This window comes from Schistocerca cancellata, chromosome 2, assembly GCF_023864275.1.
Source record: "Schistocerca cancellata isolate TAMUIC-IGC-003103 chromosome 2, iqSchCanc2.1, whole genome shotgun sequence".
In the NCBI taxonomy this organism is placed as follows: Eukaryota; Metazoa; Arthropoda; class Insecta; order Orthoptera; family Acrididae; genus Schistocerca; species Schistocerca cancellata.
The window spans coordinates 1,147,847,585-1,147,866,411 of record NC_064627.1 but is presented as its reverse complement, the minus strand read 5'-3'; the positions used below and the strand labels follow the sequence as shown (position 1 = coordinate 1,147,866,411).

General features: G+C 40.9%; 1 protein-coding gene across 1 annotated transcript; it reads right to left on the bottom strand.

Moving 5' to 3' along the window:
- Positions 1 to 8,507: 8,507 nt before the first annotated feature.
- LOC126161282 (transcriptional regulator ovo) lies at positions 8,508 to 17,821 on the bottom strand. Its single transcript, XM_049917022.1, has 3 exons — positions 17,281 to 17,821; positions 16,736 to 17,160; positions 8,508 to 12,351 (listed from the first exon to the last, which is right to left on the bottom strand). Exons 1-3 carry the CDS (start codon positions 17,806 to 17,808, stop codon positions 11,382 to 11,384), a joined length of 1,923 nt encoding a protein of 640 aa, XP_049772979.1. The 5' UTR covers positions 17,809 to 17,821; the 3' UTR covers positions 8,508 to 11,381.
- Positions 17,822 to 18,827: the final 1,006 nt, after the last annotated feature.

Sequence of the window (18,827 nt, the reverse complement as noted above, 5' to 3'; positions counted from 1 at the left end):
CGTCCAGGTTTCTCTGATCTGGCCTGTAGTTTTGCTAAATTTTATTAATAAAAATTTTTGTGTGTAAATGGTACCTCTACTCAAGGAGCTCAATAATGCAAGCAATTCTAATTAGTTTTCAATAGATTAGTGAGCTGGAAGTAAATATTTTGTATAATGTTATTGGATATGAATATTTTAATACTGGACGAGGAGAAAAAATTGGTATGGAACTTAAGAATGAATTAAAGATTCTTTTGCCAGAGAGATATTTGAAATTAATAACTAACTGGGATTTTCAGTGTTTTGAAGATGGACACATTAAATTGATGTACAATGAATTACAGAAAATGGAAAAAAAAGAATTTCATGATTAGAAGCCGGCCGGAGTGGCCGTGCGGTTCTAGGCGCTACAGTCTGGAGCCGAGCGACCGCTACGGTCGCAGGTTCGAATCCTGCCTCGGGCATGGGTGTGTGTGATGTCCTTAGGAAGGTTATGTTTAATTAGTTCTAAGTTCTAGGCGACTGATGACCTTATAAGTTAAGTCGCATAGTGCTCAGAGCCATTATTAGAAATTTTTAGTTTAATTGAAACTGTTTACGATCTGCCACTGTGCTATCGCCATTTTTTCCTCTCCCAAGTGCACTCAGTGTGCCCACTTACTACTGATAAAATAAAAAATAGAACACAATATGTATTACACCCAAAATTGTTCATTTATCTATCTACTGACAAAAAGAATGTTCACTAAAATATAATAAAATAGAAATGTAAAATAAAATATGGTTACTAAGGAAATGTCTATGCAGGGTGTCAAATTCTTGACAACCTGGAAATCGTCATAAATAAAATTACCTAAAACTGGTCATTTCCCTGCTTATTTACTTTTTTTATTATTCTTAGACTGAGAAGAATCAATTGAAAGAAAGTAAGAAAGTTGGATAAATTTATAGATTCAGGGTTATTTTTTCCATAGGAAAAATAACACAGACTGCATTTCTCAGTCTGGGGGATGGTTGCTGGGAGTGTGTTATTTATTTGTTTATTTATTATTTAGCCTGCAAGACTGTAGCTTTACTTAAGAGCAAGTGCCACATAGCAATAGTCTATTAAAAGAGAGTCTGACAGCTGTAGATAACAAACCTTACAGAATTCTCAGCTAAGAGAGGAGGCTCCTGGACAAAGTGTGGATGACCTTTGTTAATTCACTCTACAACACATACAATGTAGGTGTTGAAGCTTAAGCCTATGCTTAAAATGATATCCCACATATCAGAATTCCATATGAAGAAATGTGCCAAACAGGTTTAAACCATTTCCTACTACAAATTTCGTAATGCAAAAATTTGGCCACTGTGGTGTGGGGTGGAAGGCACTGATGAAACACGAAGGATGGCTTATGTGGAAGTACACTTCCAGACACTACAGAGGAAAGGTTATAATGTATGTTGTGTATCCCTAGTCTTGATTATATACTTATAAAAAAAGGAAGAGATTTTTAGGCTACATATATATTATACAGAAACTGTACTAGTATTTTTTCATATTTCCTAGTAGTATTTACAGTACACCCCATGCTTCTCTTGTGATGTAAACTGGTAAGCATCAGTTCACTTACTAAAGTACTAAAATCTTCAGTTCTACTCGTATACACACAAGAATGTAGGGAGAATAGTTTCTCTCAAGCCATTTTATTAATGATATTAGATTAGTGAAGTGTGATTTGTCAGATGCTCTTTATTTGGATTCTCAATGCTGTGGTAGTCTTTACCAATACCTGTGAGATGTTTATCATACGTATTTGGAATCATAAAATATTTGGATGTAACCACCCAATGCAGTCTGAATGAATAATTCCATAAAACTAACTGCAAAGAGAAAAATGCCATAAACATGGAACACATATCAACGCTGTTACTGCTGATAACATCACGAGGAGACTGCTGATAAGAGGGTGTGGAATATAAGAGGAAGAAAGTATTCTATGTGCATGTGCAATGAGAGTGGCAAAGACCCAGCAGCAACTATCCAGTGACTTACCATCAATATAGGAATAGAATAGCAGTGGGCTCTTCATTAATTTATGTGCAGTACGTTACATGTAGCTGTAGCAATCATGCTCCGCAAATTCTCTGCTAGATACAAGCTACTGCAAATGTATTTCAATGCAAAATTGAAAAAAATGAAGTTGCATTCCCTCTTGACATTATAGAGTCTATGAGATGAAGATGTAGGATTTCCCTGTTAACGTATGTTGCACGAATTGTGTGTAATGCCCTACACCACACATACATACCTAAAGAATCAAATGCTGTAAACACCACTCGACTACATATAAATAGGTTTAAGCATGTGTTCTCCTAACCTGTATACCCTCGAATCACATAAAAACAAAATCATGCACTCTTCCTTCTTTTACTTTTTGCACACAATTGCTTTCCTTCTTTGTACTGCAACTAGTCGTTCATTAGTTTCAGTATGAAGAACAGTTGGTGAATGTAATGCTGGTCTGAACGCTAGATCAGTTTATACTTGTATGGTGATAGTGTGATCATTACATCACTTACAATTATGACTCCTAAAATTAGAACACATATTGGCACTACAGATGAAATCACAGTATGTGGATGGTTTGTGATGTTCGATGTGTGTTAGGGGCTGATGCTGTCACCCACATATCAGAGTCCTTACTGCTCTAATGCTGCAAATGCATGTCTGTGTATGTGAAAATGTGTTTAGTACCCAATCAGTTATTGGCAATAAACTGCCATAAAATACTTAAGATTACACGTATGGGCAGATCTTATCAGAATTATTTAACACATGCACGACACATTTCAGGAAATGAGTCCGATTTTCAGGTGCATATTTCGTGTATTATTCGTAGTGTACGTTTTCCAAAGTATTGCGGATGATGGGAAAGGAAGTACACTCAAAGAGACTGATAAATAATACCATGCAATGGGAGATGTATGCTTTCCACTTGTTATGTATGCATCAGGCTTTTTTTGCTCCGACTTGGTGAACCACCTTTGCCCAGCTCCAAAATCACCGAGAATAGTCTGTAATGTGTGTAGGAAATGAGACATGGAAAATGTTACACAAGGCTTCACAATGTTAATGAAGGACCATAGAAATTTTATTATTGATTTTTAGCTTTCGTTTTTTCTTCTTAGAGAATTATCATAGGTATCAAGATTAGTCAATGTATTGTAGCAATCAATGTGAGGACAGTCCTTGCAGAATGGTATGTGATATACGATTGTCACTAGAAGCTTATGGTACATCACTGTGTATGTAGATAAAATGCAGATGTACTAACTCCATCATGGTTAAGCTGCCACCAGAAACAGTTTGTTGTACAATTTTCATTGGCAATGTCACAGCAGGTTTTATAGTATGCTCGATTCAAATTTTTAAAAAAATGTTACTGTACAGATGAGCTTTGATAGTAGTAGTAGTGAAATGCCAAGGCGATTAAATGTTAATAAAGACTCAGAACAATATCTTTCATCCCATAGATCCTCATGCATACGAATCAATTACGTCTCTGCGGCTCAGTATACATGTTAAGAGTTCGTTCTAGTGTTGAACCAAGCAATGCGTGACTTGCGTTTAGCACAGAAGGCTACCAAAATGATAACACGTCCACAATCAAAATTTCTGCTCATTCTTACCTGCTACTCTGTTCTCAGATCATGTCAATAATATTGATATCAATCTGGCTGCTTCTTATCATTCTAGATCACTTTATCCCATCCCGAACTCCATCAGACATGTTTTTCTGCAGCCTGTTTATCGTTTGGGTGTTAGAGCAGGTTTCTGCAATCATTTATCAAGAGCAAGATGTTTGTCGCTTGACAACATTTGTCGTACATGTCTAGCATTTACTAACAACTGCAAATCAGCAACAAGTTGAGAAGAATAACGGTTTGTGGCCCTTGCTTTGCGCAAAAGGAACCGTTTCAATGCCTCAAGTATTTTTCTACTTAGTCCATATATACCGTTCTGTCCATATCGTGTGTTCAATCTAATGAATCACTGTAATTGAGCAGATCAACTTCTTTCCAGTTTAATGATTAGAGTCCTGTTTCCTTGTACACACCGCTTTTCGCTTTTTCCTATCATGATGACTGTTCACCGAATGGCATTGTCACAATCGTGGTTTATGTGTTAGACTGCTCTAATGCAGTCTTGCCGAGGCGTCTGGTCAATAATGCAGAAATTGTGCTAATTGTATCGCTTGGGTTATCTGAATTGTTGTTAAAATACCACACTGTGGTAATCATTAAACATTTAAACTATAGTTTTTAGATGCGCCTTTGATTGGCAACCTGGGAAAGTGGCATAAAATTGGTCAAAATCATTGTGAAATTGTAAGTGGCAGTAAGAGATGGTCATGTGTTGGAGTTCTTACAGAAAGTGCCATGACGTCGTTAAATCACAGTAATTCAACTGTACCCCAACGAATTTCCAAGTCACACACTTTTATGTCAAAATGTCTTATGTCATAAATTATGGTAATATTTATCTCAATTTTTAAACATGTTAACTCTACAGCTGATCTCTCTAATGAATCTTTGGCTACAGAATACAGTACCAAAATCACAAGGCTCACACAACTGGAATAGTAATAAAAGGGCGAGGAGGGGGAGTTGGTTTTCTGCCTTTTTCAAGTCATCCTATCGGTCTAAATAGAGGAGAGGGAGGTGACCTTGATTTTAATTTCTGTACTGGTACAATGGAGGTGTAACTTTGCACTTGGGCATATCTTGACACGTAACAGGTGTCTTGTTACATCCTGACGTTGATTATGTCACACGTAATTGCCCAAGAGGTATGGAAGGCAGATGCTTCATCAACTGATGCCTACCTGGGGTTGAGTCAGTACTGATTCACTACCGTCGCCAAGAGAACAACAAATATTGCAACACGCTTTTATGAAAAAGATTTTCTCAGATCGTGGCAGAGTAGTGCAATTGTTATTAAGTTGACTATCAGACTGGAATCGATCGCTTAAATATTTTTTATTGTTCTGATTATAAACAGTTGCAGTTTGTCCGGCAGTTTGAGTAGTGTTTTTATGTTTTTCAGTGCTGTATAATAATTATGCTTGGTGTTATTTCCGAGTGGATGTCACTCGAAATGTGACTAACAGGAACAAAATTTGTACACAAAATAGAGTACTTTCTCTCTGTAACTTATTTGTCTATCTTCTAATCTGCAATGGTTTCTACAAGTTAGGTAAAAAGTACAAAATAGAACGATTCTATCAACAAGATCTCGTAGTAGTGGTGGTGGCGAGCCAGGTTACAGGCACGCACTGCCACGCGCTGACCCGCACTCACCTGTTTGATCCGGCGAGTCGGCGAGTTCAGCGACACTGCAGTGTGTAATCTCACTTGCTTTCCTTTCACTACACAAGCTCTGAGGCTGCACAGCTTCTGGTGACACATTTGTACATTCTGAATGGAATGGCATGTCAGGGAAGAGATTGACTGGCTATCAAATAAATACCAAACTCGTCTGGTAAAAACAGACTGTATTGTTGAAATCTTGTATCTTCCAATTAAGTCTGATTTATATTCAGATTCTGTCAGTGAACTGTAAATATTGTACTGCCTATTTTCCAGCGTAGTACACAGTAATTTATTCTCTACCTGAAATTACATTACTACACAATATTATTTCATAAGTAAGTGTGTGGGCATGGAAATGAAATATCACTGACACATGTTAAATTTGCCATGTAGGAACAATCATTTGACAAGAATATTCTGATTTTACATTTGCGAGTTCTGCATCTAGGTATTTTCACAATTAGTATGTGGGAGTGACAAGTCGATAGTCGACAGGACACTGCAAGATTCTCTTTGCGAGCGAGGCATGCTTTATGCCATTTTGTTGTTTGGTGCAGTGGCTGGAACCCAAATTCACAACTTACAACACTATACATATTTTTATTTGATACGTAATGTTTTGGATACTGTCAGCTTATTTGAAATTGTTTCTTGTTTTGAGTTGCACACTTATGACAAATGAATAAATTTCGACAACACATAAGAGAGAGAGAGAGAGAGAGAGAGAGAGAGAGAGAGAGAGAGAGAGGGTGGGTGGGTTGAGTTAATCAGTTTCATTTTTCCTCCTTCCTATTCCATTCATGGGTAATATGGGGAGTGAACACTGACCATCACACCTCCATGTAGGCCTGGTTACCATCGTGGCTAACATGAGATACGTAAAATGGAGGAATTAATATACTACCTTAATCGTCTTACAATATCTGCTCCAAAAATTTTGAATATCAGCTCTTCTACGTTCTACTGTGTTTACCTTGTCGTGTCACTCAAGAATTTTGAATGTTTGTGGGATACCCACATTGTATTAATAAAGCCTAAGATTTAATAGTTAGATACATAACATGATTACTTTTAGAAAACTTTTTCAGTGCCTAAAGGTGTATTCATAAGGTGTTAAAATAGATAATTTCTAAAGGCATTTTAAATTTCTGTAGGAAATTTTTTTTAGTCAGGCAGATATAAGATACTAAAATGATTTGTGTTTAAATATGTAAGCATTCCTGAGTAGCATTCAGAATCATGTTTATGAATGACATTATGTGATGCAAATTAATTCCCTGACCAGTTGTCACCAAAACGTATAACCACACACAGTACAAAAGTCGTTGAAAAAAGGGGCCAAGAGTATGCCTACTATGTGATTTCCAATCCAATCTATCAGAACACACATCAGGAAGTCTTCAAGATGCTCTTTTACATATTGCTTTTCCTTAGCCCTTTACTGATACTGACCAGGGTACATCCTGTGTGTTTTCTGTGTTATCTTTTGCCCATTGACACCTATTTTTAAAATGTTTATGTTGGTAATACCTTCATAGAGCCTATCATAATATTTGTGTCATAATTAAACATTATTACTTATATGATGAAAAGGACACTCAAATATACTGTAAATAAGAGTAAATCCAATCTTAAGCCCCATGACATACCAATAGCACTTTGTTCCTTGTTAGCTATCTAAACTGATAGAGCTGTGAAATGTTACACTCTGCTTCCTATTAGGTAAATATCAAGTAAACCTGTTATCTGTTTATTGACAGCTCGAACTGTCAATATAAAGGCAATTTTAATTGATTGAAAATTTTATGTTTGCATTAGTGTCCAACCACTTTTGGGTACATTAACTTCAACAGAACTTTTGAGAGAAATTGAAATAATTCCATTTACTAATTCTTGGTATCTATTTAATACATATTTTAATTTGTTACTAAACATACTTTGCCTGCGTAGTACACAGAATGTCTTGGGAGGAAAAGCAAAGAGTAGTATATAGTATGCAGTAATTGGTACTCTAGCATACAGTCAGTACAATTTGCATATACTGCTTGCTCAAAAACACTGCAGAAATCCTGATAAATGTCCTCTTCAGTGCCTGTAGATGTTAAAAGCTCATTGCAGTTACATGAAGAATCTCTCTGTTTACTGTTAAATCTGTCTCTCTTTGATGAAATCACAGTTATGTCAGCATTGTTTCTTTAAGGAATTTCTTGAAGGAGAGAATAAGACTGACACCTCAGTAATTCCATAAAAAAGTGAATGTATATTTAATTGTTGATTATGATGTATAATCTTCATTTGTGGATCCATACCCTTCTGCATGAGATCTGGCATTTTTCTTTTGCTGAAACCATTTCAGAAATATGCAGTATGAGAAGTACATAAATGTTGCTGTTTATGTAAATAATTTTGTTTTTCTAAGTCCATTTGTTGCCTCAGTAGCCAGCACACTTCTAGCACAGTTCTTCATTTCATTGTGCCAATTTTGGAGGTCAAAATGTGACACCATTGAGGCTACTGCCTAGTAATTTGACAGGAAAGTAATGAAATGTATATATGAATGCTGAAGTATTGTCACTATCCAGTGAGTGAGTAACGTGTCATCCATATACGATGGAGTGGTCCTATTGTGAGGCACCTTATTTTTGTGTTGATTCTTTATCACTGAAACATTAGACAGTGAAATGTAGTTGAAGATAAAATCAGTATGTGGTAATATGTAAGGGTTTGATGACATCTGTGCACACAAATAAACATATTGATCTCGCAGTTCTGTGATTGAGATATTCAGAGCAGAGAAGAAACAAGATTGATTTGCCTCTATTAATAGTCTCCTAGGGTTCTGCAAATAAATTGAGACAATAAATAATGTTAGCATTAACATACTGCATGGTGTGTTTGGTGTAAAAATATAAATGTTGTCACATACTCAGTGTAGAGGGCTATCTTTGCCTGTCTTAAGTACAAAATGATTGTTGCAAACAGATAAAAATAGGAATGTGGAGTAGTTATAGAGATCTCTGAAAAACACGTCTACATAGGAGTATGACATTTGCGAATATTTTATGAGTTTCAAACATTTAGCCTTATTAATGAAAGTTGTTTTGTTGTGGGACAGTAAATAAAAACAGTCACTAATTGTGTAAAAATATTATTAATCTGGTAAAAAAGATACAGTTGTATGTAATTTGAAGGACATTGACACTCTTTAAGTTTTAACTAATGCTAAGAAACAGTTCACTTATTTCAGTCTGTTCTGTGTTTTATTATATATTTTATGATATGGAAAACAGTGCTGCAATCATGTATGCATTGCCATAAAAATCTTTATTTTCTTTGTATTTTAATATCTCATAAATAAAATATCTTAAATTGTATAACAACATTTATTACACATATATAAACATTATATAAAAATATGAATTGGCAACAAATGTTTGGCCTTCATAACTGCTATACCTAATATAATTACCTCAACTGATTGGAAAAAATAGTATACATATTATAGGATTTGTCTAAATGATCTCACTCATTACACCATTTTCACTTGATATGCACCACTGCTTCACCTCAAACACAAGTATGATCAGTTATTTACTCTCTTTGTGATTAAGTCTTAATTTTAAATGACAGTTTGATATGTTTATGCTTTGTGATGTTGAGATGAAAATGTCAGTTGCTATTAAAGTCTGACAAATACTCTGGCGATCAAATGGTCTACAATAAATAACGTGATTCACAAGAGAGATAGTGAGTTTCTTACACAGTCACGAAAATAATTTCAAGGAGAAGAATATGTCATTGCTGTGTGGACATGTGGAGAAATGAAAGTGATACTTATAGTAAATATAAACTGATAGTTGTAGCTACATAAAGTAATCTCAGTTATGCATATTTAAAACAGTATGTTTACTCCCAGTGTACAGAACAATATTATGAAGGAACTACCAGCAACAGTTTAATCAGAGGCCTGCTTTGTAAGGGTAGTGTTTTCTTTGCTCTGTTTTGTGAATGACATGGAGGAGATAATTCTGCTGAAATGTCACCCAGTGTTGTACATGGATTATCAAATACTGGAAAACTACAGAAACTACTCACTATACCAATAACCATGACCACCAAAAATAGATGAATTATAAAATTTTGAAGAATTTATGGGGCTGTGAAATTATCAGTGAAAGTGTAAAAGCAAAGAATTGCATGAAGAAATATGCTCATAACAAGAAAAACATCCCCAGTCTTCCAGAGGCAATGCCATGGTGTACACACAGAAATACTTGGAACTGCTGGCCAATATGACTAATGCATTAAACAGCAATTAAGTTGAAATTAATTTGTGTGTGTGTGTACAGACATTGTCTATAAAGTGATGAATATGTTATTTTAGAGAAGATAAGTACCTACATTTATAATACTGATTAACAGATCACACCTTGTGGCTGAAATATGTTTCTCATCTTTCAAGAAATAGCTATCATAACTGCACTCAATTGTACTGGAGTATGTTACAGTTTCATGTCTAGACATGTCAAAATTTATTGTTTTGGATATGATTTCTGGAGACATAGTAGTGTTGTATGATATTTTTGCACTTATTTGTGTTTAACAGCTTCAATTAGTTTCTCTTTTTAAAATCCAAATATATTTTTTATGGCACGTGACTCTCTTAGCTTTTTTATGCAATGCTTTTATGTTACTGAGCTATTACAAGTGATCCATGCCAGAGAGGCAGACAAATTAGGAGTAGGTAAGTGCGGATTTGCACACATTATGATATCAAAATATTTAGTTATGCTAGTGATATTGCTATTACCAGTTACACCAGTGATATTGTTATTGTTTTGCACCGATTTGTGAAACTCAGAAGTACTGAGAACATTATAAGAAATCGTAATAAGCACAAACAGTAGTTGCTTACGTTCATTAATCTATGCAAACGTAATATACAGGGTGTTCCAAAGTTTTTGCATGAAACTTGTGTGGGCGACAGATCATATCATTTGGAACAACTTTTGCTAGAGGTGCTTCCCCAATGCTAGGCGTTTTTTATTGTATTTGCGGGCCATAGGATGATGAGATTTCACCGAATGAGCAAGACGCATAACCACTACAGAATGGCCCCTAGCACCGTCAGGAAGCGTCAGCGACCATTATGTCTCTAACAACAGTTGCCCACGACGTGATCGATAACCACTAGAGTTTGATTTATGTTTGAAACACCTTCTATTTGTGATAACTGAATAAATTTGGTTAACTGGAGTCGAAACAAACCATCTGAGACACTTTTCACTTTATTGAATGATTATTTTTCTGTCACATTGCTCCACACACTAGCGTATCTCAGAAAAGCAGAAGGCATTACCTTATGTCAAGGATGTTCTGGTCTCACTATGGAATTTCTCCACATGTTACTCTTTATTCTTCATACGATTTTGTCTTAGTTTTCTTGAAAGAATATTGTAACAAAATTATATTTTTATTTTTTGAGTAGTATAATATTGCAGAGTTTAGGAAAGAATACTGACATCTGTGTTTTCAGCAAAAATGCTTGATAAAATGTGAACGAGTCATTTTTGTTCTATTCCGTGAAGTTTTGGACAGTGGTTTGGTATGGTCATCTTCATCGCCTCCGCCGAAATTATCGTTGTGATATAATTATTTACATTCTTATACAAAACTTAAAAACAAGTATTAAATAATAACAATAAAATAATAATAGTAATAATACTGAGAGATCAGCAGGAGTAAAAAGAAGAACGGGACGTTTATAACTTTCCACGCTTATTGAAATTCACAGGGGCATCTATAAACTAAAATATGCAGTGTAGTTTATATAAAATGCACTGTGTGTCCACGAGATAAAAAAAAATTACATTTGCTAATGACAGTGACGTAGTTGGTGACTCGGAAATACGGACTGACCTACAAAGCCAAATGCTCTGAAGATGGTAACATTAGTGCCAACACAGCCACTGGACAGAAAGTCTGTTTCGAAGCCTGCTGCGACCGTTATAGGGGAGAAGGAGCCGTCCGCGCCGCAGCAATCACGAGGCTTTGGGAGCGGCGTACCGGTTCTTGTTCGTGGACGGCTTGGACACGCCGCTGCCGCCTCCGCAGCCGCTGCCGCCGCCTGCCCCCGGTGTCAGATTCTTCTGCGCGATGTGTGTCTGGTAGTGCTTGGCGAGGTGCGCCTTCTGGCGGAAGCTCTTGCCGCACAGCGTGCAGGAGAAGGGCTTCTCGCCGGTGTGCGTCCTGATGTGCACGTTCACCGAGTACTTGTCCTTGAAGCCCTTGCTGCAGATGCTGCAGTAGTGCAGCGAGCGCTCCTTGCGCGCGCCCGCAGCGCCGCCGCCCTGCTGCGGCGCCCCCTTGGCCGCGGAGCTCTGCTTCTTGGAGTACTTCTTGGCCCTCGGCGGCGCCTGCGGAGGCGGCGGCGGCGGCGTCTGGTGCTGCGGAGCCGGCGGCGACGACAGCGCGTGGTGGTGCGCCTGCTGGTGGGGGTGGTGCTGTTGGTGGTGCTGGTGGTGGTGCTGGTGGTGGTGGTGGTGGTGGTGGTGGTTCAGGGGGATCAGCGCGAGCCCGTCGTGGGTGGGTGGCGGCAGCCGCGCCATGTACATGGACGCGTGGTGCTGGTCGTGCGGCTGCTGCTCCATCACGCAGAACCGCTTCGCCGACTCCACGACCTCGTTCGTGATGTTCCGTATCTTCTCGTCGAAGCCTCCCGGGAACGAGAAGAGGATGTCGTCGACGCTGGTGGCGGGCGGGGAGTGGTGGTCGCCGTCGTCGAACATGGCGGCCCTGCCCGCCGGCCCGCTGTCCAGCTGGAGGTGCTGGTGCTGCACCAGCGGCTTCTTGTCGGCGCCGTCGTCCGCCGCCTCGGGCGCGAAGACCGGCGACCCGGCCGCCGTCGGCGTCTTGGAGCCGCTGCCGTGGCTGCCGGGCGGAGTGGAGAGCGCGCGGCGCAGCTCCGTGTGCCCGTCCTTCAGGCAGTCGCCCTTGTGCGCGCCGTTGTACCTGCAGGAGCGACAAGGCTCTTGTCATCGGTGGCGTAACTCAGCTGCGGCAACCGGGGCGCGTGTCTCCGAGGGCCAGCAGTTTTGTCACGGGCCAAAGAGAAAGGACAGCGGGGGAGTGGGAGGGGAAGGACGAGGCAGGACTTTTGAAATGACACTCATAAGAGAAGAGCAGCAGTCTTCTATACTGTAATGGATATTTTTATTGATACTGCAGTCCTACGACACTCAATGATCTATGGTGACATTTACAAAATGAGCAACAACAGATTCGCCAGTTGCGAGCTTAAAATAATCAGTCCAAAGACGGAGACTAAGAGTGACCTATGAATAATGGTCGCCCAGAAGACATCACAAAAGATCGCGGAGCCTTTGGAACACCAGTAACTCAAACTTAAAGAGGATTACGCACGTAGGTAGGCTGCTCCGAACGGAGTCACTTAACATAAAAGTTCATGAGTTTGAGCTGCGTCATAGTGAACAATAACGTTCACTAAAAACGGTTTATACTTCGCCAGCAGTGGCTTTCCTTTGTGTCTAGCAATTGAGAAACTAATTAGGAACTACATAGACGAATGTCTACTTTCATTTACTTATAACCCTTCTACAGGGCACTGCATCACGTCACAATTTAACAAAAATGTTATTTCGACATTCTTCCTACGGTCAAATGAACAGGAAATTTTATTTGAAATTATTCAAACTTACAATTCCGAAGACAGTTGCAATGCTACATGCAGTGGGACGGTTAGGCGAAATGTAAGTGGACATTCGCCCGCACAGTACATCAGGTAATATGGGTTACATACCGCCTTTTCCCACTGTAATAAAATACTTTTTTGGACCTTATTAGGCATTTCGCTTTATTTCAAAGCATTTTCAGTTAACACTGTAACAATTTGGATTTTATTAAAATCTGTTTGTCAAGCCGTAAACGGTTCTCATGTTGTTACACTACTGTTAAACAATATTCAATTATAATTAGTAATCATGATCTTTTGCTTCCTACGTCCTTCTTAATGTTCTTCCACACATAGGTGCTCGATTTTTAGAACATTGTACTTCACTAACGCTGGATATATTTATGTTTTCATGTTGTGTGGATTTACCTTGTGTAGTTTCTTCTGATGTTGTATGATGTGATAGTCGTTTCTTTTGTTTCCAGTGGTTGTGGAAGCGTGCGTCAACGTGTGTTTCTGTCTGCCTGTCTGTCTGTGTGAGTGTGTGTGTGTGTGTGTGTGTGTGTGTGTGTGTGTGCAGTCAGTTCTGGGTTGAGAGCTAACTTATGATTTGTAACTTTACATTACTAAAACCTTGTAAAATTTAGAATTCCAGTAACGTATATGACAGGACTTTTGTGCACTTAGTTTACTATTTATCAAACCATTGGGAATCTAATAATTGTACTTAAATAATGCATAACATGTAAATTATGTCTTCCCTAGAATAAAGTTTGGTGTAGTAATATTTAATTGTTTAGTAGGAAGGTAACATTTTCCCCTCTTTAGAGTTATAGGGTTAACTTGACCGAGTGAGTTCAAAATGGTTCAAATGGCTCTGAGCACTATGGAACTTAACATCGGAGGTCATCAGTCCCGTAGACCTTAGAACTACTTAAACCTAACTAACCTAAGGACATCACACACATCCATGCCCGAGGCAGGATTCGAACCCGCTCAACCACCGCGGCCGGCGACTGAGTGAGTGAGTGAATGAGAGTGGTGTAATGTAAAACATGAGAACTGCTAACGACCTGGACAAAAAAAGTTTTGAAAAAAAGGTAGTTGCAGTAAGTACTGAAGATCTTTTGCAATAAAGCGATATGCTTATGGTCTAAATAAGACCTATTACAGTCGCAAAAGACGGTATGTAACCTGTATTACTTGTGTATCTACGAGTGGTTAAGAAAGGAGGCCTAAAACGAAAAAAAGACAACATATACAGTACATCAATTTCTCCATTGGTGGACGAATAGCAAAAGCATTGCAACCGTAGCCAATATCGGCGGTTGTTTCTATTCTGTAGACGTATTTCTCTAAAGTTATTACACACTACTCTTACAACATTACTTTCAACCAGCTTCCACAACAGGTATGTTATCCAGAGAGGGTCTCCTGCTTTCTAACTGCGACAGAAAGTCACCTGGCCATGGAATGGGCTATGAGCTGTGTGTTAATTGTGCTATTAAAATCATCGCACATGCGTAAATAACCATTTTTTGACGATGACGACTAGCGTTACACAGTTGCTTGTGGCTTTTTCTCGGTGACTTTCGTTTCTAGTATGCTGTCGAGTTTGTTCTAGAGACAGTAGAGATAGTTCAGTATAGGCTGCCAACGGAAAACCTTTGGAGTAATGGTCTGTATGCATATAAATGTGGTTTCCAACTGAGACGAACCTCCTTAGCTAGTACAAAGAGGTGTACAAATTCTTCTTCCAACCCTGCCTGCCCCTATCTCCCTCGCAACCATTAAAGCTGCTCAGCCTGTCACAACGGAAACACAAGAGTACACGTGTACTAAAGCACACCGGTCAAGCCAGGGCAACTTGGGTTTCCACAAGCCTGGCAAGTTTCACGGGACCCCGTTCAGCCTACTGCATCTGACCACAGCTTGTTCTATTAATCCATCGTGACTATAGAATAGCCAGGTATATGTTTGCGTAGATAGTTTCACTGCAGCTTAGTTATCTTAACTGTGGAAGCAGCAAGATGAGACAAACCAAACTTAAGGGAGACTGAGGAGAAATCAAGAATCGGGGAAATATACATCAGTCAGGAAACAAGGCTCAAGTCCGGCAGGGGAAAAGCTTTCGTACGTTAGTGACACAGCTTCAGATATGTCAGTAGGTCTCTCACAATGCATTTTTGTGTAAAAAATATACTAACCACTCATTCGGAAATCTCGAGTACGTTACGATATGTTTGTAAATTTGACCAACAGTTTTGCCGGCCGTTGTGGCCATGCGGTCTGGAACCGCGCGACCGCTACGGTCGCAGGTTCGAATCCTGCCTCGGGCATGGATGTGTGTGATGTCCTTAGGTTAGTTAGGTTTGAGTAGTTCTAAGTTCTAGGGGACTGATGACCTCAGATGTTAAGTCTCATAGTGCTCAGGGCCATTTGAACCATTTTGAACCAAAAGTTTCGTCATTCCATAAATATTTTCAAAGAGGACAAGCACTTAGTGGTTGAAAAACGTGTGTCATGTGTGCTAAGGACTTGAGACCATTTAGCAGTAGAGAGGAAAACGGCTTTCTAAATTTTGGACAAACATTGTTGGCAATAGAAAAAAAAATGGTTCAGTGGATACTAAAAACGACATTTGTGTAATATGCAACATAGTGGAAAGAAAACATAATATGAATGAAAAGATTCTTTTTTTCAGACATGAATGTTTTACATTAGCATAATGTGAAAAAGAAAGTTCTCGTTTGTTAAAATGCTTTTGTGGAAGTTAGAACGAACTATTTTGATCACTTGGAATGAATCCGGAGAATCCACAATACACATCCTGCAAAAAGTAATTAAAATTGGCATGACTGTGGTCATATTTGGCTGAAACACATTAAGGTCACAGAAATTAGAGTTCCAAAACGGTACTTTAGTTGGCGTTACACCATAATAGTCATGTTCAGGTTCTTAGGTGCAAAGGATTTCGATTTTCAGCTACGGTTCAGCTTACTACGGAAAATTTGTATCAGAGGTGATCTCGATGTTGACAGGACGTTGAACCCTGATCTTCTTTCCCTCCTTGCTTCATTTCGAAAGAAGGTGAAGTTGAAGAGAGAACCATTCATATTCAAATAAATAAGTCCGAGAAACGCTGAAGAAAGACAAATAAAATCCCTCATTTGCTGGCTTACGATGACCTAAAATGGGTACATATTAATAGTGACTCTCGCCTTGTAATAGTCGAGTAGAAAACGACTTTTCATCGACCTCTGAGCCCTGCTGATAACACTATAGTAAAAGCGTGGAGAATAAACTGGTACGTAGCGTAGCACAGGGGGAAGACGTGGAGAGAAGAAAGATTCCTTTGGCCCGCTTTGCTTGGGCGCAGCTTGGCTCGGATGGCAGGGGAGTAGCCTACCCGTTCTGCTGGCATTGAGCGGCAGCTTGCCTGCTGGCTATCAGGCAAGCACGGGCAGGTTAAAAGCGGATTATGTACATCTCCGCTGCCACACCTGTCTCTGTTATTACACGCAGAGAAAGTCAAATGCGGCGCTGCAGTGACAGCTATGTTACAGCATGATGCAGCTCTGCTTCCTAAAGGCCTGCCTTTATGTTAACTGACTCCGTCTCTGGAGGCTTACGGACTCACACAAGCTCTGATGTTTAGTTGTAGAGAAAAGACTCGGAAAGAAATCAATAAGACGCGAAATTTACCTGTTCAAGAAGGCCCCTTTGCCTTGAAGCGCACTCCTCAGCAGTGAGTCCACATTGGTGCCGCTGTTGTTGTCGCCAATCTTCCAGTCGTTGTTGTTGTTGGAAGCCGCGGTCTGGCCCGCAGCGCCACCAAACGTTTCGGCGTCGCCGCTGGTCTCCATCATCGGCGACGACTCGGAGATGTGCTCGTAGCTGTACTGCTGCTGCTGCTCCGTCTTGATCTCGTGGGCCATGGCCTGGTGCGGGCTGAGCGTGCTGGCGTCCTGGTGTCCCGCGGAGTGGTGCGGGTGGTAGCCGTTGGAGTGGAAGGCCGGGCCGTCGGCGTGCGCGTGCCCGTCGCCGGGCACGATGCTCAGGATGGCGTCGATGTCGAGCGCCGCCTGCTGCTGCGGCTGCTGCTGCGGCTGCGGCTGCTGGGCGGCCATCTGCCGCAGGCCGGCCTCCGGGGCGCCGCCGGCGGGGGCGGCGGAGGCGGCGGCGGCGCCGCGGTCGCCCTTGGCGGCGGCCGCCTCCGGGGGGCGGTACCACGTGGCGGCGGCGCCGGCCGGCTGCTGCTCGTTGCCGTGCAGCACCGTCAGCGTGTAGATGGCGCCGTCCGTGTTGCCGCCCCCGGCCGCCCCCGGCCGCCCGCCGCCTCCGGGCGTGGCCGCCTCCTTGTGGCTGGACGAGCCCGACGCGTCGCTGTCCTGGCTCCAGCAGTACGTGTTGAGGTCCTCGAAGAAGGCCGTCTCGAGGCGCACCGTCTCCTTGTCGCACTGCGGCGGCGATGACCAGAAGCCGTGCTCGGAGAACGCGAGCGCCCCCGGGTCTCCGGCGGCGTTGGCGGCGCCGGCGCCGGCCGCGGACGCCATCACCAGGTGGTTGTTGTTGGCCTCCTTCAGCTCCTGGAACGCACCCATCTGGGCGGCGCCGCTGTTCACCGACGAGTTCTCGATGAATATGCCCATGGACTTCATCAGCGAGCGGTTGAAGGTCAGCGCGTGCGGCGGGTCACCCACGTCGGGGGCCACGACGAAATCGAAGAAGTCCGTCTTCGATATGTCTTCCGCTCTGAAAGCTTCTGTGATATCCATTATCACGGGGGTGGGGGGGGGGGGGGTCCTCCAACAAATGTGCGTCCTTGTACACGGAAGACTCTCCAGTGTAAACTCTCCTCAGGATTCTCGGTGTCCTCCGCCTCTTATTCCATAACGCTGCGATCGCTGCAAGCGAGGTGGTGCTGTCTACGTCAGCGGCAAAATGCAGTCACGCCTTTCTCGTTTCATCACGTCTCCACCTGCGAAAGAAACAATGAACTGTTATAATTTTTGTTTACGTTAGCAGAACTGTTTACTAATGTAAACACATTATGTTTTAATTTAACGAAAGAGTTTAAAAACACACAGAATGTATTGCTATGTAATTTAAACAATGTGATTAAAAATGTGCTTTATAAAGCAAATAACACACATTCCACGAAACCGAATACGACTGATGCTCTGAAAATAACGACCAAAGTTTGAAAACAACTAAAAACAGTGTTATCTAACATCAGGATCATTAATAATCAGTTCGCGTTAAGTGATCAGAGAACTCGATAATTTAGGAGTTTATATGTAGCATGAGCAAGCGGTGAAGGGAATCAAAGAAAAATTTAGAGTAAGAAGAAATGCAAACCCCCAGGTTTGGCGATGGCATTGAATTCTGTCAAAGACAGCAAACGACTTGGATGAGCAGTTGAACGGATTGTACAGTTTCTTGAAATCGGGATATAAGATGAACATGAACAGAAGCAAGACAAGAATAATGGAATGCAGTTGCATCAAATCAGGTGATGCTGAGGGAACTACATTAGGAAACGAGACACTTAAAGAAGTAGACAGTTCTTGCTATTTGGGCAGCAAAGTAACTGATGATGGCCGAAGTAGAGTGGATAGAAAATGTAGTCTGGCAACGGCAAGAAAGGCGTCTCTGAAGGAGAGAAATTTGTTAACGTCGAATATAGACTTCACCGTCAGGACGTCTTTTCTGAGGGTATCTGTCTGGAGAGTAGCCACGCATGGAAGTGTAACATCGGCCCAAGAAATTTGTGGTACAACTTGACTATAAGAAG